Source organism: Herpailurus yagouaroundi, unplaced genomic scaffold (genome assembly GCF_014898765.1).
Source record: "Herpailurus yagouaroundi ecotype Mexico unplaced genomic scaffold, PumYag 140, whole genome shotgun sequence".
NCBI lineage: Eukaryota > Metazoa > Chordata > Mammalia > Carnivora > Felidae > Herpailurus > Herpailurus yagouaroundi.
In genome coordinates, this window is record NW_024412395.1 from 62,280,098 (window position 1) to 62,306,824 (window position 26,727).

The 26,727-nt window shown below is 37.6% G+C and overlaps 2 protein-coding genes across 3 annotated transcripts in view; one reads left to right on the forward strand and one right to left on the reverse strand.

The window, feature by feature from the left end:
- The window catches only part of LOC121030780 (uncharacterized), a 113,863-nt gene extending 111,990 nt beyond the window's left edge, over positions 1-1,873 (reverse strand). Inside the window, exons 1-2 of the mRNA XM_040475559.1 lie at positions 1,466-1,873; positions 673-897 (exon numbers count right to left, since the gene is read on the reverse strand). Of these exons, the coding sequence (XP_040331493.1) occupies positions 673-892 (220 nt within the window). The 5' untranslated portion in view covers positions 893-897; positions 1,466-1,873. The remainder of the gene's footprint in view (positions 1-672; positions 898-1,465) is intronic.
- The window catches only part of ITPRID2 (ITPR interacting domain containing 2), a 39,939-nt gene continuing 14,697 nt past the window's right edge, over positions 1,486-26,727 (forward strand). For both annotated transcript variants that reach the window (XM_040475557.1, XM_040475558.1), the window contains exons 1-11: positions 1,486-1,725; positions 2,084-2,129; positions 5,106-5,155; positions 6,008-6,064; positions 8,361-8,400; positions 8,491-8,589; positions 9,769-9,977; positions 10,785-11,485; positions 19,547-19,619; positions 23,714-23,802; positions 25,416-26,624. In XM_040475557.1, coding sequence (XP_040331491.1) covers positions 1,515-1,725; positions 2,084-2,129; positions 5,106-5,155; positions 6,008-6,064; positions 8,361-8,400; positions 8,491-8,589; positions 9,769-9,977; positions 10,785-11,485; positions 19,547-19,619; positions 23,714-23,802; positions 25,416-26,624 — 2,784 coding nt within the window. In that variant the 5' untranslated portion in view covers positions 1,486-1,514. The remainder of the gene's footprint in view (positions 1,726-2,083; positions 2,130-5,105; positions 5,156-6,007; positions 6,065-8,360; positions 8,401-8,490; positions 8,590-9,768; positions 9,978-10,784; positions 11,486-19,546; positions 19,620-23,713; positions 23,803-25,415; positions 26,625-26,727) is intronic.

Consider the following 26,727-nt stretch of genomic DNA (forward strand, 5'->3'; position numbering starts at 1 on the left):
AAGGGCCATTAAACTGTTAGCTGCATTTTGCTATAGGATTCTTGAAGGCTGACAAGTCTTTAACATTCAGGGAAAGAATAATAATGAAATTTCAAGCCGATGAGATTCTAGTATCACTGTTCTAGCTCCCCTTGTATTTTCACAGTACCTATACCTAGACCCAGAATATAATGGTGGTTCTGGAAACTTAGTCTGGATTTTGGATAGGATTTTGTAGGTATTGATAAACCATCAGAAGTTTGTGTGTGATTTCAACAGGATTTTAGAGTCTTTATGCTAATGAGATTTTAAAAGGGGGAGAATGCCCAAATGCATTTTTAAAATAGTTCTGAATCTTTTTTTTTTTTTTTAATTTTTTTTTTCAACGTTTATTTATTTTTGGGACAGAGAGAGACAGAGCATGAACGGGGGAGGGGCAGAGAGAGAGGGAGACACAGAATCGGAAACAGGCTCCAGGCTCTGAGCCATTAGCCCAGAGCCCGACGCGGGGCTCGAACTCACGGAACGCGAGATCGTGACCTGGCTGAAGTCGGACGCTTAACCGACTGCGCCACCCAGGCGCCCCAAAATAGTTCTGAATCTTGACATCAACCTCTATCTTTTCATCTCTCCACGTCCAACGTCAATGTGGAATCTCCAGATTAAACATTCTTTCTCAATTCGTTTTCATACATAACACAACCACGATAAATAACTTTCTTAAGGCACGAAAGTAGCACTTCACGAAGTTTGGTCTTTTCCAGGTTTGACATTTTGACAAATACCAATTAGGAGGCTTTTTTCTTTCATCTTCATCCTCAATTCCTTGGACTTCGCCAACAATAGTAACTCGGCGAGCCCAACCAGACATTTGTTTTGACGCGGTGAAGACGGGCAGTTGGCCTTTCCACATTTTTTCTGTGAGAGAAGTTGACAGGAAACAAAGATTGCTACCAAACAAACAAGCAAACAAATCTCGCCCACTCCGCGGGCCACCTCAGGGAAACCCAACGCCCTAGTCCGCGCCGCCGCCCCGCGCTCCGCCCCGCGCGCCCCCGGCCGGAAGGGGGCGTGGGACGCCGCCGAGGGAGGGGCGCGCAGACACGCCGCGGCCGGCCGGGCCTCCGGCGCGTCGGGCGGAGGCGGGAGGCGGAGGGCGGAGGACGGGGGGCGGGGAGCGGGGAGCGGGGAGCGGGGCCAGGGGGCCGGCCGGCGCTCGTTCTCTGCCGCGCTCGCTCGGGCCACTAGCGCTCCCGCGCCGCGCCGGGCAGGCTTCATGTGAAGCGCCGGCCCTCTGCCCCCTCCCTCCCCTTCCTTCCCTCCCTCCCTCCCGTCCCCTCCTCCTCCTCCTCCTCCTCCTCCTCCTCCTTCTTCTCCTTCTCCTTCTTCTCCTCCTCCGCCCCCACCCGCGCCCGCTCCCGCTTCCCGGGGCCCCCCCCCCAGCCCGGCTGGGCGCTGACAGCAGGGGCGGGGGTCCCGCCGCCACCGTGTCTCAAGCAGGCTCCGACTAGGGCAGCGGAGCTCCCGGTGCGGCCATGGACCGGCCCCTGGTGGCGTCGGCGGAGGCGGAGGAGGAACTGGAGTGGCAAGTGGCGAGTCGCAGGAGGAAGGCCTGGGCCAAGTGCCGCGGCTCCTGGCAGGCGTCGGAAACGGAGGACCTGTCCACAGAAGCGACGACGCAGGACGAGGACGAGGACGACGAGGAGGACCTCCCGGGCGCGAAGCTGCCGGCGGCCCCGGAGAGAGGTCTGTGCGCCCGGCCGTGCCGCGGCGGGCGGGGGACTCGGGGAAGTGCAGGCTGGCGGGCGGGGGAAAGTCTCGTGCGCTGTGGGCAACTGCTCTAAGTTCTGGCAGATCCTGCGGGCAGGCCGGGGGAGAGGGGACACTTGGGACCTTTAAATGCGTGCCCTTGACAAGGCGTCTCCAGAGTCAGCATAGACACCCCGGTGCCATCTCGTTTTCCTTTAGATGGACACTGGGACGTGTTGCTTAGGCTACATATTACCCCCAGTAGATTTTCCTACATGGGAGCGTCCAGGTTGACCCCGACGTCGGAGTCCCCCAGGGGTCGGTAACCACGCTGTCCCCTCACTCTGCCCCGCAGGAAATGTGCCCAATGAGAAGATCGCGATATGGCTCAAGGACTGCCGGTGAGTCCTCGCTTTCGCCTCTCGCGTCCCAGAGGGAGATCCGCGGAGATGGCCCTCCCGAGTGGAGCAGAGTCACCCGGGCCGCAGTCCCTGTGGGTCCCATGGCGGTGTGAGCTATAAACCGGAAAGTGAGCCGGCGGATAGCTTCCTCCTTTGAAAGATTAGAAATGGAAGTACTGTGACCGCTGATTATTTGGTGACCGTGTTGACTTTACAGTTGTTAGGACTTCAGCCCCCCTTGCGTGATGTTAGCATCGGAGAGCAGAGACCTAAAACAAATAATCATGCCTTGCCTCGTTATATGCTTGCCTTGTTTTTATTCGAAAGGATTTTCACATTTCACACGGTATTTTACTTTGCTTTTGTTTTGACATCTGTATATCTGGCATGAAATGATTTCCCTTTCAAATGTGTTTTAGATGAATTTAATTTACTTAACAACTTAACTGGCCTTAATTTTATTTCTGTGCTTTAATTCTATTTGGATAGCTATAAAACCAGCTTTTTTTCTTGTAGTTTACTCCTTGGGCACACATTTGTCAGACGGCACTGGAATGCACTGACGGGACATAGAGAGCTTTGAAGGCATTCAAACGGCATAAATCTGTTTAATTGCATACTTTGGCAACTGGTACCAATCTGGTTGATAAAGTACAAGGGGAGATAGATCATTTTGCAAGTAAATCTTACTACAGTAAAAAAGCTTGTTACCTATTTTAATTTTTTTCTATTTATTTTCTACTTGTAGAATATCATATGAAGAATGTTGCTTTTTAACTTTGGTTAAGTTGTTTGCTTCTGCACATATTTCTGCCATCTCATTTTGGGCTTTTCTTAATGTTTTGTTCAAGTATACTAGAGGTAGGGAAGTGTTTTGGGGGGGAAGGAGAAGCAATTTTCATATATGCCAGTTTATTTTTCTTCCCTAAGCACAGATAAAATATTGGCCACTACTCTGTTGATATCCTGTTTTAATGAATTACCTGGATTTTTGAGTAATGATGAATAAATACTCTTATTTAGGAGTATCATTGACTCTTTGAGAAACGGTGAAATAAATGGTCTGTCTTTCTAAAGATACACCGAAAAAGGAAAAAAGAAAGTTTAATGGCAAGTGAAAAATCACATTATTTTATGATGTATAGGAATTAAGATTATATAAAAGATCACATCAAGTAGACAGTAAATAAGTAAGTTTATCTTGTAAGGTAAATGCAGTAGGCAAATGTTATTCATCAGACATACCATCTCCGAAAATTTCAAGTTTTGTTGCTGGTCTTATGTAGGCAGATTCTTTGGTCTGCTGTTCCTTCCCTCTTAGGTTTCCTGCATAGGTTTCCTTCTTGTTCCCTACAGTTGCATCTATTCTGTACAAAAGGGACATTCATTTGTACCTGGGAAAGCTGGAACAAATAGTCTTGTAATGCTAGCTGTATTATTGCAGATTTGACTGCTAGGACATATGCACCTCTAGGGTTTTTTTCTCTAACAGGTTTTTCAAAGTTGGGCATTTACCTACTTTGTATACAGTATTTACAAATGATTTAAAGCTAGCTTTTCCCCCTGGATACATTCTTATTTATTTATTTATTTATTTTTGTATTGCTGTCCATATTCTGAATAAAGATTCCATTTGTTGTTCCTTAAAGGGTGTAGGGGTCTTTGATAATCTTTTTTTTTTTTTTTTTTTTTTTTTTGCTAAGTGGAAATAATTGCTTGGATTAACATCTAAGAAAGGATAGTTTTTGAACGAATTTAGAAGAAAGCAGTTATAAGAGTGAGAAACTTGTTTCTGAAGGAGAATGGCAGTTACAGTCTCTTTATTTGCCATTTTCTGTTAGTGCATAGACCAGCAGAGACATCTGCAGGAGTAATACAGTGTTTTATCCTAAGAAAGTAGCCATCAAGAAAGAAGGACTTTATAGAGGCATAAATTCAAGTTTCATTAAAATATATGTAAAAACTTGGCTCAGTTTTTTATTGGTTTCATGGTAGTTGTGATTCTTTAACATTTCAAAAGCACTAATTTTCGAAGAACTACCATTGCCTGTGTATTTGCTTGGAGAAAGTTTTAACATTAAATTGCCATTTCAATAATAAGTTTTTTTAGACTGATATTTTTATGATTGATTTCATGACTGATGTGAATTTGTAAGAGGTATAAATTGTTACTGATGAAAGGTTTATATCATAAAACAGAACGTTCAAAATAAAACATTTCTTAATATAATTCAGTTTTTAGACAGAAGTGAAAAACATTTTCACATTGAAAAAAGATTTCTAAGTTATCTGCATTTGAACGGGAAGAATGTGTGGGAATTTTAGCAATGGCTGGTTCTTAAGGTTGATTCTCAAGCCGGCTTTTTAGTTTACAGAGTTGAATGAAGATCTATGTATTTTACAGTTTCAAAGCAGAAAAAAATAATCTCAAGTTTCTCCGTTAGACCAAAAAAGATAGTAGTTGGGGTTAAGGGAGGCACTAATTGATGCTCTAAAATGCTGGTGATAGATTTAACAGATGAGGTTTAAAAAACTGTTGAACCTTACTTCTCACTAGACCCTGACTTTTACATTTTATTTAGATAAAGATTTGTTTTCTTTTAATTCTGTTTCCTGTTTCTAGGGAAGGGATTGAGGGGAGCAGACATTTTTTTAATGCGTGTTGACATTCTCTTTTTCTGTTTTTGTAAAGAAAATGCTAATTCATATCATTTGTAATTATAATTCTTGTTCTTAATTGCTGGCAGATCAGATGTGTGATTAAATCATTCCTGGTGAACTGACTTGAGGATAGGTATTTGCTTAGTTAGGAGGATATTACTTATGTAATACTCTTGCATTCCTTTTGTGTTTGGGGAGGATAGTTAAATGTGATTAGAAGCTTGCTGGCTATGACCTTTTAAGTGTAAAGTTGTGCAGTGACAACTCTCCAGACAGCTTTTCAAGACTGAGGTTTATATGTTTATGTGGTTTCAGTACCCCTTTGGGAGCCTCACTGGATGAGCAAAGCAGTAATACACTCAAGGGTAAGAGAAAGTTGCCTTTCTAAATCTGTTCTTTACGTGAAGGTCCTACTTTATTTCACTGCTTTGAGTGAAAGTATACATATGTAAATTATAAAAGTGATGTTCATTTTATAAGCTATACCATTCTGAGGGAAAAGCCAAAAGAAAGAAACCTTGTCATGAACCCTAAAACAGTGAATAGTTTAAGAAAATCCCTAAAGCTTTACACAGTGTGAAACTCATATTTTTATTATCCAGTTAGATATTATTAAAACTAATTAAATACAGAAATAGAATATGTAAACTTAAGGAAAATATTGAGTGAACTGGGTCAGCTTTAGTACAGCATTTCTTTGCTTACATTACATTAACCGAAATTGCCACACCTGAAATTTTACCACCTGTGTGAGACACAGTTCTAAAGTTCAAAGTACAACAAGAATGTACAGGTAGTGGCAAGGCATATATAAAAAAGAAAAAACAAAACACTTAAAGTATTAGAAAAATCTAGCTTGAGCTTCTGACTATTAAGGGAGGTTAAAAGGAGTGATTGCTCCAGGATCTGATTTTCCTTGAAACTCTTGGATACGATGTTAGCTAAATGAATATCTTCAAAGACATAGTGAGTATAGAATAACTTCTATCAGGGCTTATAACAATTTTACCTTGATGCAGATCATGGTTTCTTTGCGATAAAGTAAAGCTTATTCTTGCTTTTTGAAATTATACAATCAGAATAATGTATGAGTATATTCAGGTTTGAAATACCTTATTGTAGCTTACATTTTGTTTGGTCAATTTTAGCTAAAACTACGATTTTATATGTGAGTCCAAAAGAACAGAACACCAGAATGAATCTTACATTTCTTTCAGGTGTGCTTGTGAGAAATGGAGGCAGTTTTGAAGATGATTTGTCATTGGGAGCTGAAGGTAAGTTTTTTTTTGGAAGAAATGCATTTTCATACAGGTTTAAAATTAAAAAAAAAAAAAAAAAAAGGTTGAGTGCTTTCAGGTTTACAGTCCTCAGCCAAAGTTAAAGGTCTTGAAAATGGCTGAGACACATTTTACAGAACCTTTGACATGTTAGTAATCTAGTCAGAGCTTGTAGGATACCTGTAGGAATGGCTCTAAAAATCGTTGTGGAATGTCCTTGTCTTCCTTGGACTTAATTGCTTAAAGGAACTGTTTGGGGGCAAACAATGGTCATAGAACTGAGGGAAGAATTGTCCCGCAGAAGGAAGGAAACTTAAATATTTATACATGAGAAGACTAAATTGAAGCTTATTTTTAGTGTGAGGTAGCCTTATGTCAGACTTACAGCTGTGGCTTGTCTATCTCCTTGCATTCAAGTATCTCCCATCTTCACCCCCCCCCCCTTCCAGATTGTTAGAACACTGAAGAACAAAAACAAAATTAGAATTATTAGAATTTAATTAGAAAACATTATGCTGATGTCTATTGCAGACTGCATTAACATTTTAAAAGCGTGTCGTACCATGTTTAAATTTTCACAGATTGTATCATCTTTTCCAGTGGATTTATAGTAAAATTTTCCACAATGTAGAATTAAACATTTTTATTATTTTACAGGTATTTGAAGATTATTGGTAGTTGTACAGCTGGGTTATTAATGTGTACTTTTTTATCAAAAAGAAATTAAGGATTTTATTAAATCTTTTTAGATTATAAGTTGATGAATGGTGAATTTATCCACTGAATGTAATAACCTTGATCTTTTGCTATTTTAAATCAATCTGTATGTATATTACTTCTAACATTTAAGACTCTAGAATATGTGAATATGTTAGTTTTTATTATTGAAGTTAATGTGCTTTCAAGGAATAAACTCTGTAAAGAGCTTAGACTTACTGCTTCCTAATTAGTACAGTTGAGCATGTTGCCAACCCCTTACTGAAAATGCATTTCAATGTTACAGTAAATAGCACTTTTGATATCTGCCTTAATTTCACAATATGGAATTTTTTTAAGACTTTTTTTTTTTTTTTAAAGCAGGTTTAGGTTTACAGAAAAATTTAGAGGAAGGTATAGAGATTATCCCTGTACTTCCTGCCTCCATATATGCATAGCCCTCCCAATAATCAACGCCCCCTACCAGAGTGGTACTTTTGTTACAACTGATGAACCCATAATGAGGCATCATAATTACCCAAAGTTCACAGTTTACATTAGGTTTCACTCTTACAATGTGCACATTCTGTAGGTTTGGACAAATGTATGATACCATGTATCTATCATTATCATACCATAAATGTATTTTCACTGCCCTAAAAACTGCCTCCGTCTGCTTGTTCATCCATATTGAATGATTTTTCTGGAAACCAGAACCTAAAAGGAAGTTTCAGAGAAGAATGGAACTATTATGTTGTTTTACTGAAAATTATTTCAAGATTATTTACATTCATTCAGTAAATATTTATTGAATATTATGTGTTAGGCATCTTTCTGAGTGGATGTACAAACAAACTAACAAATTGCCATGACTTTGTAAATCAGAAGTGAGAAAAAAATCTGGTGTGCTGAAATAGATATGTTTATAATTATTTTCCTTCTTTATATTTGCCTATAAAAGTTCAGTGCAGTAAATTTAACTGACTCTACACTTAACAATACTTACCTGTTTAAGACTTGTAAATCTAGGATAAAGTTTAAAAACAATTTTTTAAAGAAAATTTACTTTGAAACGAGTAGAAATTTTCAAAATACATGCATGAAAAATTGGTTGTAACTGGGATGAATTTTCAGCCTTTGAAAAAGCACCTTAGAAACTTATATATATTGTTGCCACACTTAAATAATGTTAAGTTATGTTTTTGCTCTTGAAAGGTCTTTAGTAATAGCTTTTAAATTTGATAATTAGAAACACATTTACTACAGATGCTGTATGTCTTCTTACCATTTATTTTTAATTGTTAAACATAGAAATTTAATTGGTTATCTGTATAGCTTTTATTTTAAACATTCAATGAAGGAAGTAGTTAATTTTACATTGCTAACAAACAAAAACACCATCTAGAAGCTACTGATTCTCTTCATATCGATCTGTGTATTACTTTTAATGATCTAGATTTAATGAATCAAGACATGAGTTTGGGATATTAGGCATTTAGCTGTAATATTTGGCTAATATGCTTTCTTGATGATTATTATCACAGTAGTTACTGTCCTACTAACAATTATGCTCTGCATTTATTCTTTATACATGTAGCCAACCACCTCCATGAAACGGATACTCAAATTGAAAACTGGTAGGTAGCTGTGGTGTTTATTCTCTTCCTTTTCAAAAATGAAGAACATTTATGAAAATAAGGTCTCATATAATCTAATTTTGTTTATAGCAATAATATCTTGGCCAAAGAGAGAAGACTGCAGTTTCATCAGAAAGGGAGAAGTATGAATTCCACTGGATCTGGGAAAAGTAGTGGCACAGTCTCAAGGTGACTTATTCTGAAATTATACTACAGTTACATTGTGTTATAGGCAATCTACTCTTTACTTTTTTTTCAGTCTTGGATTTGGCTTGATAGTATGAAATCAAAAGAATACAAAATGTTTCATTCATTGCTTTTTTCTTTTTTTTAAATTAAGATTAAATAAAAAGCAACAGACGTGTTTATAACGCTGCTGGAATTCTTGTTATAATGAGTATTTTGAGCCCTATCAACAACTTGAAATCGGAACTCCATAGTGGAATAACTTCTTCCAGAATTCTCCCATTTTGGGGGAGGGCGAGGTCTTAAATTATTCTTACATAACAATCAGAATAAACCTTTCTAATTTAAAGCTTGATATTTAAGCATAGATGTATCTTCAACATATTAAATCAAAGATCTTCAAAATATATATTGAAATAGGCAAGTACATGTGCCCATGGAACCAGTTTAAATTGTTACCCAATTTATTGTATTGGAACCTGAGCATTTGCTCTGAAACAAATTGAAATTTTCTTCTGTTCAAGCTTCATCTCTAACATTCCTGTTTTCCTCAGTGAGTTTCAGAAGGTGGATTATCACTAGTATGAGGAAGAAGAGATAAGAAATGTTTAATTCCCAATCGAATGAGAACAAGATTTTCCTTTGAGTAACCCATTCTCTCCATACCTTACTCCTCCTACTTCCTGAGTGAAAGTGGTTAGAGAAAATTTGAAAGTAAGCTCCTCCCTCACTTTTCTGAGTTCAGCTTGTTACCTGTGTTGCATCTTCAGTGACAGCCAAAGAGAGCAGAAAAGCTGAGTTCTGCAGAATGTCCTGTGCTACCAACTTCCCAGTGTATTTTCCCTTTCCATCTTTTCCTTCATCTGTTTATTCCTTATTCTCCCTCACCTGTTCTCTAATTGTTTTAGCTGCTTTGCTAGGACTCTCTTAAAATGACAAAAAATATAAGGTGAGAAATCATTTAGGGAGTCTTATTGAGTGTCTTCTTGGGGATTAGCTCTTTTTTCCAATACTAACAGTTTGAAAGAATGGACTGTTTTTAAGAGTAATATATCACATTTAGTACACAATGTATGAAGAAATAAATAATAATGGTGTAAAGAGCAGAAGCTCTTTTTTATAATGTGATGTGGACTATAAACTTATTTTATATCTTGATGTTTCTTTTTTTTTTTCTTGTAGTGTTTCAGAATTGTTGGAACTTTATGAAGAAGATCCTGAAGAAATTCTTTATAATCTTGGATTTGGACGAGATGAACCAGATATTGCTTCCAAAATCCCCTCCAGATTTTTTAATTCATCATCATTTGCCAGAGGGATAGATATTAAAGTATTTTTGAGTGCTCAAATGCAACGGATGGAAGTAGAAAATCCAAATTATGCTTTAACAAGTAAGGTTTTTAAATATTAGCATCCACAGTGAAATGGTCTTATTTTTTTAAAACCTTGCTAAGTTTTAGGGATAGCACTGGGAACTTAATTATTGAGGTTAACACAATAGCTGTTTTACTAAAAGTTAACTTTTCCCTCTCTTCATTCTTGACTTACATGTTACCATAACTGACGTATGAAACCTTGTACTTTTCTTAAACTTCCCTCCAGATTGCTGATGTTCAAAAAGGAAAGAAATAGGGAAGAGGCTTGTTACTGTTAACTGAAGTCAGTCAATTTTAGACATTTTCTATAAATCTAAAATAGCATAGCTAACTTGATAATTTTTATTTATATTATATCTTTGCTTATTTTTCTCTGTTGAACAGAAGTTCCAAAATAGGGATCCTCAGATGGTCCTTGGAACAGCTTTAAGAGATCTGTAAATCCAATCCTACCATCCTCCCTCCATAGGAAAACATTTGGAAGAGTCTTAATTAAGTCAGACATAAAAATAGAATCAAGCTATGGAACAATAGCTGTTCTTTTCTCTTCAGTATTGTCACACTTCGTGCTTTTTTTGGTTTTAAATCATAAAAGATAAAATTTTAAATTCTTAAAACATAACTTATGCTGTTGAGAATGAAAAATCTTCCCTTTCCCTGGTAAATGTAGAGAAACTTTAAGTGTTGGATAAGGAAAGAAGTTTTGGTTTTATAATCTTGGTGATTTAAGTTCGATTTTTGGCATACTAAAAAGTAGTAATAGTTTAATATATGTATACATACATAAACATATATAAAATCAACATCCTTTTCTTTTTGTAGGCCGTTTTCGTCAAATCGAAGTGCTTACTACTGTGGCCAATGCATTTTCTTCTTTATATTCCCAAGTCTCTGGGACTCCCCTGCAGAGAATTGGAAGTATGTCCTCAGTGACTTCTAACAAGGAGACAGACTCACCTCCACCTTTAAACCGAAGTAACACTGCAAATCGTTTAATGAAAACACTATCAAAACTAAATTTATGTGTTGATAAAACAGAGAAAGGAGAAAGTAGTAGTCCTTCCCCAGCAACTGATAAAGGAAAGATTCCAAATGTTTCGGTGATGGAAGAAAGTGGCAATAAAAATGATCAAAAATGTCAAAAAATTGTAAAAAAGAAAGACTCATCTTCTATGTTGGCTACAGTTAAAGAAGAAGTATCAGGTAGTTCAGCAACTGTTATGGAGAATTCTGACATTGATAGACTTTCTGATGTAGCAAATAGCAATTTTAACCAAAAAACTGAAAGTGAACAAAATGGAGAAACCCAAAGCCATGAGAATAAACTGGGTGAGGAATCTGGTATTCTAGAATCTGACTTAGGTAATGATTTCAGCATGTCCAGCCATAGTGAGCTGGAAAATGGCAGTGAGCTGAAGGGTGTCCATGTGTCCACACCTGAAAAAGAGCCATGTGCACCACTGACGATACCATCCATAAGAAATATAATGGCACAGCAGAAGGACTCCTTTGAAATGGAAGAGGTAGGTAAAATATTACTGAGACCTGTTTCAAATAATGAATTAGGAAAGAAAATGCAAAACATGTCTATAAGATGAGTGGTGGCCAATAGATTTATACTAGAAAAAAAAATCATTCTGATTTTGAGTTTTCAAATTTTGGTTCTGTGCTTCACAAACTAAGAATTGGTCACAGGACCGTCCATTGCCGGGGTAATGAGACAGTTACTTCATCAGCTCCTCTGCATCCTCTGTCATTTACTGCTGATACTTGAACTTTTATCCCCTTTCTCTCTCAGTTTAAGATTTTGATGCCTTGAGAAAACCCTTGAGAATATATTTAAATTACAATCAGTGTTGCATAGTAGTTAAAAACATAGGCTCTGAAAGCAAACAGGAGTTTGAGTTCTTTTTTTGCTGCTAAATTGCTATGTATCTTTGGGCAAACTTTTACTTTCCACTAAGTATCTTAGTGGAAAGGATAAGTGAAGTGTGAATAAGGCTTCGAGAAGGATAGATTTTTATAGTGGGATTGGAAAGAACCTGAAGATATTGTGTATCTGAAGGGAAGGATAGGAACCTCAAGGAATAAGGTTTGAAACACCAGGTCAGGGAACATGAATTCTGCAAGCCTAGAAGACCAATGTTTGCTTACTTTTCATTTCTACCTGGAGGTATTACTATATTTACAGAAGTTTCAAATTGGCAAAATAAAGAGATTCATTTTGATGAGGTCAACTAAAACACCTTTTGAATGGCCAAAGCTAATGCTTATGCATTGGTACTGTATGACCTGAGACAGGAAACTGAAGTTTATCAAGCACCTACCTTGTGGCAGGCACTGTACTAGGCCCTTCAGGTACCTTTCTTTTTAAGTCTATGAGGCAGGCAGTGCTGGTCTTGTTTTACACATTAGAAAACAGACATCTGTATACTGCTGAAGAGCTGTGGCCGTGAGTTTTATAATGTACAATTTTCTTTTTAAAATTTATTACAGAATGGTGTTAGTAATAGAGTAGCAACTGAGTAATTTTAGAATCACATGCCATTATTTTAGGGAGTTGGCAAATGGGATAATTGATTTTGCCCATAAGTGTCCTGTTAGGTGAGTATGTATCTCTCACATTAATGAATATCAGGCATTTATCACACAATTTTGATTGCTGATAATAGCTATTTACCTTGTGGTCTTTGAATGTATCTTTTGTTACTTTAATTGTAGCTAAAAAGTGAAATGAAAAGGGAGAGAAGTAGCCCTTTGAAATAGTCTACATTATTTGTAGTTATTTGTAGGCTTTTTTTTCCCTTGTTTCTTTTTTTTTTTTATGTTTTTATTTTATTTTTGGGAGATAGAGTGCTTGTGGGGGAGGGGCAGAGAGAGAGAGGGAGACACAGAATCTGAAGCAGGCTCCAGGCTCTGAGCTGTCAGTACAGAGCCTGATGCAGGGCTTGAACCCATGAACCATGAGATCATGACCTGAGCCAAAGTCGGACGCTCAACTGACTGAACCACCCAAACGCCCCTTCCCTTGTTTCTTTATATTTTTTTATATTTTTCCTGTTTAATCCCTAATACATTTCTCATTATAATGAGTTCATAAGTTGAGTACTTGGCTAAATTAAAACCTCTTTGTTCTATTTCACTATTATCAAATAGTTTGTTTTGGTCTGAACTTGTCCTACCACCAATAAAGTGTAACTTCCTGCCATCCATTGGGGCCCCTCTTCTATGACAGATATGAGAGTCAGTTTCCTGGTGTTAATTTAACAGCAGAATATGAAAATTTAAACAAAATATGTTAGATACTTGCAAATCTGATGTTGGCAGCTCAGATGAGAAGTCACTCTTATGTGTTGCTTTCTAATTTCTAGAGTTCCTGAATTTTGAACTATATATTTTTTTAAATTGTTGGTACCCTACACAGAAGGTCTTTAAAAAACATAAAGTGCTAAATAGATATGCTTTGGTGGCAAGTTTTCATTTAATGATTTTACAGGTGTTTTTTTTTTCTTTGCTCCCTCTGCTGGCAAAAGCAATTAATGAAGAAAGTAATGTCACAAGGAAGTGAACTTTAAAAAAAAATTTTTTTTTAAGTTTATTTATTTTTGGGAGAGAGAAAGAGTGAGCAGGGGAGGGTCAGAAAGAGAGGGAGAGAGAGAATCTCAAGCAGGCTCCACACTGTCAGCATAGAGCCCGATGTGGGCTTGAAATCACACAAACCAGGAGATCATGACCTGAACCGAAACCAAGAGTCAGATGCTTAACTGACTCAGCTACCCAGGCGCCCCTGACTTTTTTTTTTTTGTTTTCAGTACACAATTCCAGGCATTGGTGGTTGAAGAATAATAGAAGATTTTTGTTTTCAAAAAAAGGATATATGGATATAGTCAACCATAGCTGCATTGTATATATGGAGAATTTTAAGGGTAATGAATCCTTGTTCTTCAGGTATATTTAAAACATGGATAAAAACCTCCTGGAACTGTGTTTTTATCCCTTTGGGAACTTTAACGAGAGTTGTAGAACAATGGATAAAGAAAGGAAATAATGTGTTTCTTTAATTTCCTCTTCTCCCAAGTGTGACTTGAATTATACTGACAAATGAAGAGAACAATCTTACCGAAGCAAACTTTTAGATCCCATTCAAAGTAGATTGTTGCTGTTTTTCTTTTGGACTCCTTTCCCTTGAGGTTTAATTCCTGTTGGGAACTTTCTTCCTGTAAAAACAGCAAATAAATGTAAGTTAGAGGACACTCCCTTTCTCTCTCTCAGTAAACCAGTTCTCAAACAGATTAACTGAATGCCAGCTGCTTTGGGTAGCTGGGTGGAGGAGAAAATGTTGCGCTCTGTGCGTGAAGCTGCCTACTCCTGAGGCTAAGGTAAGATCTGACAGCCACCGGAAGTGAAGAGAGGAAATATTTAAATGTAAAGGGAGTTAAGTAGATGACAAAACTGACTCAGGCCTTGGAGCGTGAGAGTGACTATTTCTCATGTTAAGAAAAAAAATAATAAAAGGCCAGAGACTACTTTCAATTAAAAGTCAGTTTGCCTTATGAGAAAATGTTTTTGTAGACTACCAGATGTTTTTGTAGACTATTTAAAGTATTCTAGTGTGTCTAAAAGTTGTAAAACTATATTCTTGAGTTTTCAGATTTTTAATGACTTCCCTAAATAATGCTTGGGTTCTCAAAATGGTTTATTTTTAATAAATACATCATGGTAACTGTCTAGAGCCGTAGACTTATGGATGAATGATTCACAGTTAAACCAAAAGGATCCTACTCAGTAAGCAAGCGTTCATCTTTTATGTCAAGGAAAACTTTCTCACACTTAAATGTTAGAGGAAGGAGAACTTTTAGCTGTGTATTTTTGTAAATGGGTTGTTCTGTGTCTTCTCACTCAACAAATGAATTTACATTCAAATAGAGGGATTACTGGAAGTATATATAATTTTTTAAGCTACTGAAGTTTGGTAGTGTCTCTGCACTGATTGTTGAGTTAAGTACTACGTCTCTTTGTTTTTAGTTGTTAGGTTTCAGGATTTTCTCCCGTTTTATTTATTGGCCTGAGTTAAAATAATCCAAAATCCATCAGATACTTGATCGATAGTTAAATTGTTCTTTTGGCCTTTCAAATTTGACTGTGTTTTGAAGACAAGCATTGTGTTTGCAATAGAATATGAACTCTCCCGCATGATACATGGACCAGTGTCTGTTACTTTGAAGCCCAATTAACCACTAAATTTTATTTGACATTTATCTAAAAGACTTATGGTAACTTTTTAAAGAAGTATTTATGTGACAGTAATAAGTAAACCTTGCAAGTAAAACCTGAAAGTTTGTTTTACGTAAAAATTTGCAACAAATATAGAATAATAAACTAGCACAGAAAGAGATCTTTGAATTCATTCTCCAGTTTTCTCCTTTTACAGATGAGGAAGCATTTTTCCTCCTCTAACATTGGATATTACTTGATAGCAGGGATTCTTCATCATCATTCTGAGGGATGTAATGTTCCCGTCTATGTCAGTGCCTTACTTTGGGGAGGGCTGAGGGTGTGTCAATGTAAGGAATCCCTGGGTCATATCAGAGAGAGATCTGTTGTAAATTGTTACCACTTTACTCTTTCAAGATATTTGATTATCCCAAGGACCTGTGAAGTAGGAGTTTTAGTCTTTATTTTTCAGTTTTGAAAACTGACATAATTGTCACAGATAATTCTGATAACTATCTGAAGCCATTTAGCCACTATGCGACATGAATAAGACTTGAATTTGGGTCTTTGTACACACATGCCACTTTAGACTACACAGTACCACTTGGTAAAGGTCAGACTGGTTGATAAAGTGTCAGACATTGGACAAGAACTCAAGTCCTCTGGTGCACAGCCTCATACTACTACTTCAGGAAAGTAATTCTTTCATTTAAATTTTTTGACATGTCATTAAAAATTAGATTTATAATTTCTAAAGCTCCAGTTTTGAGTTCTTATTTTTTTTTAAACTGCTATAAATGTCTCCTTAAACCTTAGAGGAAGGGTTATTTGAGTTAGAACATTCCACATATTGCTGCTCTGTAGAACACAGTACAGTAGTGTTGTGTTGTGCCCAGAAGATGTATATTAGTCAGAATAAATGTGACATGTTAAAACAACAACAACAACAACAACAACAACAACAACGTCAACAACAACACACACACACACACACACACACACACACACACACACACACACACACACACACACAGAAAACAACAACCACAAAAAAACCCAAAGCAGGTTCCTGCCATGGTAGCAGGACATTGATTCAGAAGGATACAGTTTTAAGGGTGCCTGGGTGGCTCATTTGGTTAAGTGGCTGATTGTTGATTTTGGCTCAGATCATGATTGTGGGTTCATACCCTCCATTGGGGTCAGCACTGCCCTCATGAAGCCTACTTGGGATTCTCTCTCTCTCTCTCTCTCCCTCTCTTTCTCTGCCCCTTCTCCACTTATGTGTGCATGTTGCTCTCTTCTCCTCTCTCTCTCAGAAAGTTTTAATAAAACATTTATTAAAACTATATCTTTTTTTAAAGTTTATTTATCTTGAGAGCACACACACAACACATAGCCCGACGGGGCTCAGTCCCACAAACCGTGAGATGATGATCTGAGCCGAAATCAGGAGTCGTGTTCCGGCACCTGGGTGGCTCAGGTGGCTCAGGTGGTTGAGCCTCCGACTTCAGCTCAGGTCATTATCTTGTGGTTCATGAGTTCAAGCCTTACATCAGGCTCTGGGCTGACAGCTCAGAGCCTGGAACCTGCTTTAGATTCTATCTCTCCCTGTCTCTCTGTCCCTCCCCCCACTCTCAGTCTGTCTGTCTCTCTCAAAAATAAATAAACATTTGGGGCACCTGGGTGGCTCAGTCGGTTAAGTGTTTGACTTCGGCTCAGGTCATGGTCTCGTGGCTCATGAGTTTGAGCCCCACATCGGTCTCTGTGCTGACAGCTCAGAGCCTGGAGCTGCTTCAGATTCTGTGTCTCCCTCTCTCTCTGCCCCTCCCCGGCACATGCTCTGTCTCTCGTGTCACAAATAAATAGACATTTTTAAAAAATTTTTAAAAATAAACATTAAAAGAAAAAATTTTTTAAAGAGTCATATGCTCAACTGACCGAGCCACCCAGGTGCCCTTTCAATACAGTTCTAAACCTCAAAACATTTGAGACCAAGCGATTTTATCATTTTGGTATGGGGGTTTTGGGGTAATTTTTATCATGGAAAGTTTCAACTTACCTAGAGATTAGAAACATTGTGTAGTGAATACCCATTTTCCATTACCCAATTCAGTTATCAATATTCAGCTATAGTTAATTGAATAAAAGGCAATCTGTAACGAATGACCAGAACTCCACTGAGGATCTGAAACCGTTGAGTATCCTGCCACATAAATAGATCCAAGTTTTGTTTGCTTCGTAATTTTCTGTGCTGTACTCCATGTCAGACTTGACTACTTTCCTTTGCACAGCTGTGACCAGTACTAACACATGCTTAAGCTATGAAATGTAACTTGTCCCTAGCATGTCGTCTTCTGTCTTCAACAAGCGATTGATGATTTTTTGTTAAGTGGGAAGAAGAATCCTCACTTTAGTAGTTTTATTAGTAAAAAATGACCCTCAGTTCTTTTTAAAGGGCCCTTTTCTTTGAATTAATTAATAGAGTTTGTAGTTTTTGTACTTTAAAATTTTTACTTTGTTTTGGCATTGAGTAGCATCTTAAAAGATTATTGAAGATACATATTCATTAAAGACATGTTTTGTGACTAATTTTATAAATCTAAGGTTGTGACTAATTTTATAAATCTAAGGAATGGACTATGTGATAATTCTACATTTTAAAAGGGGAGAGTATAATTTGGTATATCACAACGCCGTGCCTTAACTGAGAATCCTAGAATAAAATTAAAGAGGAATTTGGATTTCTGTTATACTTCTTTGGTCTGTTTGATATTTCCTTTAACAGAAAACTCTTTCAAGTAGGGTAGGCCTGAATAGAGACTAATAATAGAGCTTTTGTTGAATTTAAAAAGAAAATGCATTTTGTCTCCTTGCACACAAAACAATGGTTTTCCTGTTGAACTTACGTCTGCTGCTTTGAAGAATATATACATAGTTTCTGAGTAATAACAAGGAGGTTAGAAACTATTTTATATAATAATTTATAGGTGATGGTCTTAAATGACCAGTGTGTTTTATTTTTCAAAAGATTCATGAACTTTGGGTTCATGGAACTGTGTAGAACAAAAATATCACAAATCAGAGCAGTTTTTAAATTGCGTAGTATCTTTAGCCTTTGAGCATTTTTTCCCCATGTTTGTCATTCCACTCTCATTCCTATGGAATATTTCTTATTCTTGAAGGGGTCCATACTTCAAAACTACCAGCATTCTACCTAAAACCTGTTTGCTAATTGCTTTCTTATTTATTCAAGGTTGAAAACCTTGTTTGGCTAGTTTGTCTACTTAACTAGGATGTGATTTATTATTTCAAGTACTAATCATTGCAAAGTAGTGTTAGAAATTAGTGTCGCACCCTCCCCAGATGTTTATTTTTAATATAGAGTTAGTTATATTAGAATAGAGTATTTGCAGGGGCACCTGGGTGGCTCATTTGTTTAAGTGTGACATTGGCTCAGGTCATGATCCCATGGGTGCCTGGGTTCGAGCCCCATGTCAGGCTCTGTGCTGACAGCTCAGAGCCTAGAGCCTGCTTCAGATTCTGTCTCCCTCTCTCTGCCCCTTTCTCGATCACATTCTCTGTCAAAAATAAATAAACATTAAAACATTTTTTTTATAAAATAGAGTATTTGCAGAATGGGATAGATGTGGTGAATAAGGAGTCTGAAAATTCCTAAATTATGTATTTGTACAGGTGGGGGGGAGATAGCATAAAAAGAAAACTTTTTTGGTTTATATGTTTTCTGAATATAGTTTTCAGGGAGGATTTATGGAAGATCTTTCAACAGTTTAGTTCTGTAATGAAACATGCTTTTTTTTTTTTTTTTTTGGAATTTCTAGTTTATATCTTAAAGACCATTTATGTTAGGACAAAGCAGTTGTATACAAGAGTGGTTTTTCATAACTCAGAATTTGGGGGATCTTACAAACTTTTCTAATGGGAGCATAATATGCATTTTTTTAAAGATACAAGACTTGTAGTTGCCTCAGCTGTATGTCAGTCATGGTCTGCTGCAAAGTTATTGGCATTTCTCCCAGGATTGGCCTTACACTTTGAAGTTTAACATTTATAGAAAAACTTTTTCTTAGGGGTCAATTTTTTATTTAATAGCAAATTTTTTAAATGAAGTAGTTTACACATGTAGTCATTTTTCATTGCTAGCTACAGACATTCAGTCCTATTGTTAACTGGAAAATAGACTGTAAAATTGAGATGTGAGACACTATCACAATTTTGAGATAAGATGTTTTGCCTTTTTTAAATACAAAGTTTTGATACCCTTTTAGTTGTGTTGATTTGTTTAATAAGTAATTATCAAGAGGTATTCATCATAGATTTTTCAAGTTGTAACTACTTAAAACTGTTTTTAGGTTCAGAGTACTGAGGGAGAAGCTCCTCACGTTCCAGCTGCTTACCAGCTAGGTCTCACCAAGTCAAAAAGAGGTAAGTTGACTAATGTCCACTAGTTCCCAAGCACATTACCAAAGTGTGTCATTCATTGGTTTGGAAAAGGGGTTTACCTATCAGTATTTGAGTACCTATTAGTGGAAAAGAAGGTTATGATGCTTAACCTTAAGCATCCAGGTATGGATGCTTCATTATACTTTGGTTATAGAATTTTTTGTATCTTCTTGAAGACTTTTGTGCCCATAAAATAATTTTTGTTTGCTTATCCTGAAATGCAGTTCTGTGCACTCTAATTGTTCTTCAGCTCTGCATAAGGGCTAGATGGGAAGTGATAGAGCAACAGATTCAGGCCTGCTTTTAACGTGGTTATGATTGAAATATACACTTGTATTATCCACCTCTGCTTTTCATTATTTAAACATGGCTCCTAATTTTTAAATTTAAACATGGCTCCATAATTTAAACATGGCTACTAAACATGCATATGCCTCTGGCAAAAAAATACCCATCTCTCAGTAGTGGTTAAAGCTAGTTAAGTTCAATTTAAACTATGGATCAAAGGTGAGTGTCTGCCGATACCATTCTTCTCTTGAATTATTAATTATTGACCAAAGAGCCTTTGAATTCATTTCTTTCACTTTTAATTTGCAACAAGAAAAACTTGCCTGATGTTTAAAATCACAAAGCTTTTGAGATTTAGAGAAAAGGAGAGAGGAAGGAAAGAAGTTAAAGTGGCCACTGAAGGTGGCTGTTTATTTTTAAAGCTTTACACATGCTGAACCACCCTGTTTTGTTTTTTTTGTTTTTAAACAAAGGATCATAGTATGTTCCTGGAATAGGAAATTGCATGTTTGTTCTCTTCTGATCTCTGAAATGACTTCATAAGAGAATTTGCATATAATTTTTCTTTTATTGCATCATGGTACTAAGTGCTCCTCTCTCACTAGGTCACTACAGTTCTGGTCGGACACAAAATGAGCTTTCCTGTTCTTTGTCCCCTTTTTAAGTCCATAAATATATGTATGTGTTTCTAAGCTGTAAGGCAGGCTTCACAGCCATCAAGAATTTTTTTCCTTTGGATAGGTTGACAAGGGGTACATTAGAAAAGCAGTTTGCCTTGTGTCAAAAAAGGGATTAAAAACTGTAGAAGTACTTCAAGATCTTTCAAGAGCAAGCTCCTTGTGGTAGAAAAAAACAGAATGTGGTTTGTATCCACATCTGAGTTTCTTCCTCTTACCAATAAGAGGTCTCTTATTTCTGGTGGCATATGTAAAAGTGTTAACATTTTTATGAATCACATTTTTATAAATTAACAGTAAAATCGTTTCGTGTGTACATGAGAGGGAGAGGGAACAATATAGTGTTTTCATCATTTTTAAGCATAGCTTCTATCAAGTTTTGATAGTGTGATATGGAAGTATCTTTGATTAATTATAATTACAGAATTAGAATCACTGGTAAAATATTCATTTCACAAGTTTAGTACATATAGTGCACTATACATATATGCACTATAGTGCATGTAGTAGTACATGTATATTAAAAAAAAAATACTTGCACCTTAATGATAGGACTTTTGAAGTTAGAGTGATCTTAATTCTCCTATCCAGTCCTGGGATTTAAGTCTAGAGAAGTTTAGTGACTCAACTCTTGTCACAACTAACATTCACTAAGCTATGTTGAGAGCTTATTCCTTATTATAGAAGAGGTACAAATTTTCTTTAGTCCTGCAGAGTGTACAGGTGTTCTGTTCTATTTCTTTATGATATTGGACAAATACAAATTCTAGGTTTTGTTTTTTTCTCAATTTAATGTTTTGCTCTAACATCCTCGTTTTTAATTAGAAATAGTGTTAAATCTCTTCAGTTAGGACAGAGGTCTGATCGTTTTTAATTCCACATTTTTCTGTGGAGAACGGTGTTTTTTGTGAAATACCTGCCTAAAGAACATAGGTTGTGATTTACAGTTTACAGAATAGTTTCGCCTACACCCTACTTAGTTCCTGAAGTAGCCCTGTGAGATAGAAGGATTATTCTGTTTTGTGGAGGAGAGAGAAATCACTGCTTATTATGATAAAGTAGGAACTTGAACCCAGGCCTCCTTGTTCTTTCCACAGCCCAACTCCTGCTGTGAAGGCTGAGTAGGCTATAATCTGACCTAGTCTGTGTGAACTCAAGGCTAACAACCACAGAGGTGAACTCAGCATAGACTATTCCGCAGCAAATAAAACTGACCTGAGCGGAGCTAATCACTGGCTTCCCTGGGCTCCAGCCGCTGCCCTTTGCCCAACATGATAGGCAGTTTCACTTCTAAATCCTTTAAGGGACTGCTTAATTTTATTGTTGCTTTAAAAAGAAAGTTATCGTTAGAGTGGGAGCGAGCCAAAGCATAAGAGACTCTTAAAAACTGAGAACAAACTGAGGGTTGATGGGGGGTGGGAGAGAGGGGAGGGTAGGTGATGGGCATTGAAGAGGGGATCTTTTGGGATGAGCACTGGGTGTTGTATGGAAACCAATTTGACAATAAAATTTCATATATTAATAAATAAATAAATAAAATAAATAAATAAAAAACATGGTGAAAGCTATTGTTTCATTCAGCATACATTTATTTATTGTTTAATTGTTTTAGGTACTGGGATACAAAATAGAATAAATGAGGTTTCTGTCTTCAGAAGACTCATAGTCTAAAAAAAGACATGCAAACACATAATTATGGTGATAACTACTGTGACGTTAAGATGTTAATCATTCTCTCAGTTGATATAATGCATAATTAGTACCTATGGTAACAGCTCATTCCAGTTCAGTTTCACAATTGTTACAGTTTACCTAGACCTATCAAAGGTATGGATCAATTTTTTATAGGTCATTATACAATTTTGTTCACTTCAAAGCAATATTACAGAATTTTTCTAATTATGATGAGAAAAAATTATGCCATTCTGTTATACTCTTAGATTAAACCCGAAGCTACAAGTGGGATATTTTTCAAAGTGAGGCAAAGTTTAATTGATTTTGGATTTTATTAAAACATATTATCAGGTTTCTGGTAAAACACACTTTGTTTAGCTTGATGCTTTTATTTTTTAATGCTTGCTTATTTATTTATTTATTTATTTATTTATTTATTTATTTATTTGAGAGAGAGAGAGCATGCATGCATGCTGAAAAAGGGCAGAGAGAGGGAGAGAGAGAATCCTAAGTAGGCTCCAAGCTATCAGTAGAGCCCGACATGGGGCTCAATCCCACAAACCATGAGATCATGACCTGAGACAAAATCAAAAGTTGGACACTTAACCAACTGTGCCACCCAGGTGCCCCTAGCTTGATGCTTTTGAAGTTCTGCAGAACTTGACCTTGTCATGAAGCTTCTCCCTTAGTAAATGTTATAGATATAAAGCTTCTCCCAAACTTGCAGTGTGGATGGCCATGTGATCATCCTTGCTGTGCTTAGGTGGCCTTTTTATTTTAAAAAGTGTTTTCAGGTTATACTAACCAGGAATTAGAGTTTTTAGGCCAAAAAGCAAACAGGGTTTCTTTAACAACATTATGTATCAGTTGAACCTATTTGAGTTTCATGCAATTGTTATGAAATCATTGTTTCATGACTTACAAATGTTTGCATCATTTGAAACATCAGAAACATTTAAGTACTCTTGCCTGCAAATTATTTAATTTATTGGCACCTTAAGAATATTCTTATTTTGTTGTTAGGAAGATAATAGAACTTTTTTGCACACTACATTTAAACTTCTAATTTCACCTGCTGAATATCTACATATTTACATAATGGAAGTGGCTTCCTTTGGGATTCCTGTTTTTATCAGTGTGGTTCTTGTTTTCAGCCAGTTGTCCTCCAAGGATAGGAAATTAATTGGTTATACCAAAATATATTAAAACCGGAACTTAGCAACTGAACATAGAATTTCTGATAGATGTGATTCAGTTTTTGGTTGAACTCAAGCTTCCTTCTGTGCTTTGAAGCCACATTTTGCATAAGTGATGCATATTTTTCTAAGAAGGAATCAATACGTATCAGACATGTATCAGGAATTAGATATCTGTAAGACCTTCTTTCCAGTGAAGTCCTATTTAGCAGTTCTGCCCTAACTGCATGTCTTTTGATAGATCATTTGTTACGTACTGCAAGTCAACACTCTGACAGCAGTGGCTTTGCTGAAGATTCGACAGACTGCCTCTCCCTCAGTCATCTTCAGGTAAAAATTTCCATTGTAGTAGGCACTCTGATCAACTTCTTCCTATTTAGGTGATTTTTCACTACCTATATATTTCAAGACTGAATCTGTATAATCTTTATTTTTCAAATGACAGTAAGAATAAAACTCCAGGACGTAGGTGTTATCTAAGCATTTGATTACAGGTTTTAGTTTTCACTAATTCTGCATCTCTTTCTGACTAAGCACTGACACATTTTTTAAAATGTTTATTTATTTACTTAGAGTCTATGATGCAAGCAGGGGAGGGGCGGAGAAAGAAGGAGCGAGAGAGAATCCCAAGCAGGCTCTGTGCTATCAGCATGGAACCTGATGCGGGCTCAGGCTCACGAACTGTGAGATCATGACCTGAACCAAAATCAAGAGTCAGACACTCCACCACCTGAGCCACCCAGATGCCCCCTCTCTGACTGAACATTTAAAAACAAAGAGAGTTCCTCCTTCTTTATTTTTTGACTTTCAGTAAATAGAGGTTATTTTGATCATTATTCTGTCTGATACTTTTCTTCTATTTTCCCATTATTGCTTCAGTTTGTTTATTTAATAGCTAACGTTGTGTTACATAGCTTTCTGGATATTCTACGACTTTAATGGTGGAGTGTGTTAGATAACCCAGGTAACAGGCACATCTTTATCCTTAAGGAGTTTATAGTCTGTGTGTGTAACATATGGAGCCCTTGTATGCGAAGGTACAGAAGCATTTTGAAAGTGTCTAGTCTAAAATATCTAGGAGCAAACTTTAAATAAAATTGGAGGTAAGAGAAAAAGAGAACCCACAAGAGCCTCCAGGAACATAGTACCTGAGGGGCACACAGACAAGAGAAGTGTTTAAGGAGGCTCAGAAAGAATAATCCAGTGGGCAGAACAACTGGGAGTTGGAGGAAAGCGTTTTTTAAAAGGAAATCTGTGGACGTGAGCATAGAAAGATAAGAATTCAGCTTTTTGGTGAGTGGTTGAGTGAGTGGTTTTGAGGTAAGAAATGAGGCAGAAGCATCAGGGCAGAGTAAAGTGATGATAAGGAAAAGAAGGTACGGATGTTGACTGTTTTTTTCAAATAAGGGTGATAGGTCTTTTTCAAAGGGGGATGACTCAGGAAAGTTGTTTGGCTAAGGGAAGGAGCTCTAAGAAGACAGATGCAGAAAAATCTGCGATAAAATTGTGCAGAAATACCACAGTCCTGGAGAGGATGTGATCAGACGTATAGACTGGAGGATTTGCTTTGAAAAAAAGCAAATTTCCTTTCAGAACGGAGAGGAAGGAATGGTAGGGAGAGGTAGGGGAACATTTGTAGGTGTTGGGGAAGAAAGTTAAGAAATTTCAGTCCATCTTCTCAGTAACTCAGTGTCATGTGTTGGAAGAAAAGGAAATGGGTGCTGAAAAGGGGACCTGAGGTAAATAGTAAAGGTCTAGAATAAGCTTTGTGGGAAAGTGAAGGAGTTGCTGACTAGGGGCAGTAAAACACAGTTTTGAGCAGCACCAGGGCCGTCACCAAGGTGGGAGACCCTGAAAGTATAGAAACGGCATATCAGTTTGGCATTTTGTTAGTGATCCCTCTTATCCAAATTCTCCATTTTTCTGCCCATTTCCTTTCACAGGTTCATGAGTCCTTGCAGGCTATGGGGAGTAGTGCCGACAGTTGTGACAGTGAGACAACAGTCACCTCATTTGGTGAAGACCTTGTCACACCAACAGCACAAGACCAGCCTTATTTTCATGAGTCAGAGGAGGAGTCTCTGATCCCTCTTCAGAAGGGAAGAGAGAAGGCAGCAACAATTGCTGATAGAAGGTCAGATAGCCAGAATTTCCCCCAGTGCGAGACTGTTGAGCCTGCAGGGAACACAGAGTCCCCCTGTGGGGGAGGGGACCACATTACTGCAATTACTGAAGTGAAAGAGGATTTGTCTCCAGCACAGCCAGTGGATCTGCTGGGGGAAGCAAGTGCCGAAAGTGATGTGGATAAAAGCAGTGAATGTGAATTTGCCCAGTATACCACACACCATATTCTCAAATCACTGGCTTCCATTGAAGCTAGATGCAGTGAGAAGAGCTCGGAAAATACAACTGGGCCTCCCTCTTCTATGGACAGAGTTAATACCGCTTTGCAAAGAGCTCAAATGAAGGTTTGCAGTCTGTCTAATCAGAGAGTAGGGCGTAGCTTGATAAAATCGAAAGATCTGTTAAAACAAAGGTACTTGTTTGCAAAAGCTGGCTATCCTCTAAGAAGGTCTCAGTCTTTACCAACAACCTTATTGAGCCCGGTAAGAGTTGTATCCTCTGTCAATGTTCGGTTGTCCCCAGGAAAAGAGACCAGATGCAGTCCACCGTCCTTCACTTACAAGTACACACCTGAAGAGGAACAGAAATTAGAAAAAGAGGTGATTGAGCACGATGGTCAGTCTTTAGTTAAATCCACTATTTTCATCTCTCCATCATCTGTGAAGAAAGAAGAAGCCTCTCAGAGCGAGGTGAACCGGTTGGAGGAATGCCATCATCGAAGGACTCCTTCCTGTTCGCTCTATGCTCCGGCACCAGTATCTCAGTCCACCTGTTCTCTTCACTCTGCCCACTCGGAGTGGCAGGAGAGGCCCCTGTGTGAGCACATGAGAACTCTGAGCACTCACAGTGTTCCCAACATATCAGGTGCCACCTGTAGTGCCTTCACTACCCCTTTCGGGTGTCCTAACTCGCATCGACATGCTGCCTACCCTTACCGAGCGTGCTCTGTGAACCCCCCTTCCGCCATTGAAATGCAGTTGCGAAGAGTATTGCATGATATTAGAAACTCACTGCAGAATCTTTCACAGGTATGAGGGGAAAAAAATGTTTTTTTTTTCCTTTTACTGATCTGAGCACCTTTTAATTCACTAAGAAGCAAAGTCCCATCAGGCATGAACCACCTCAGCCTCA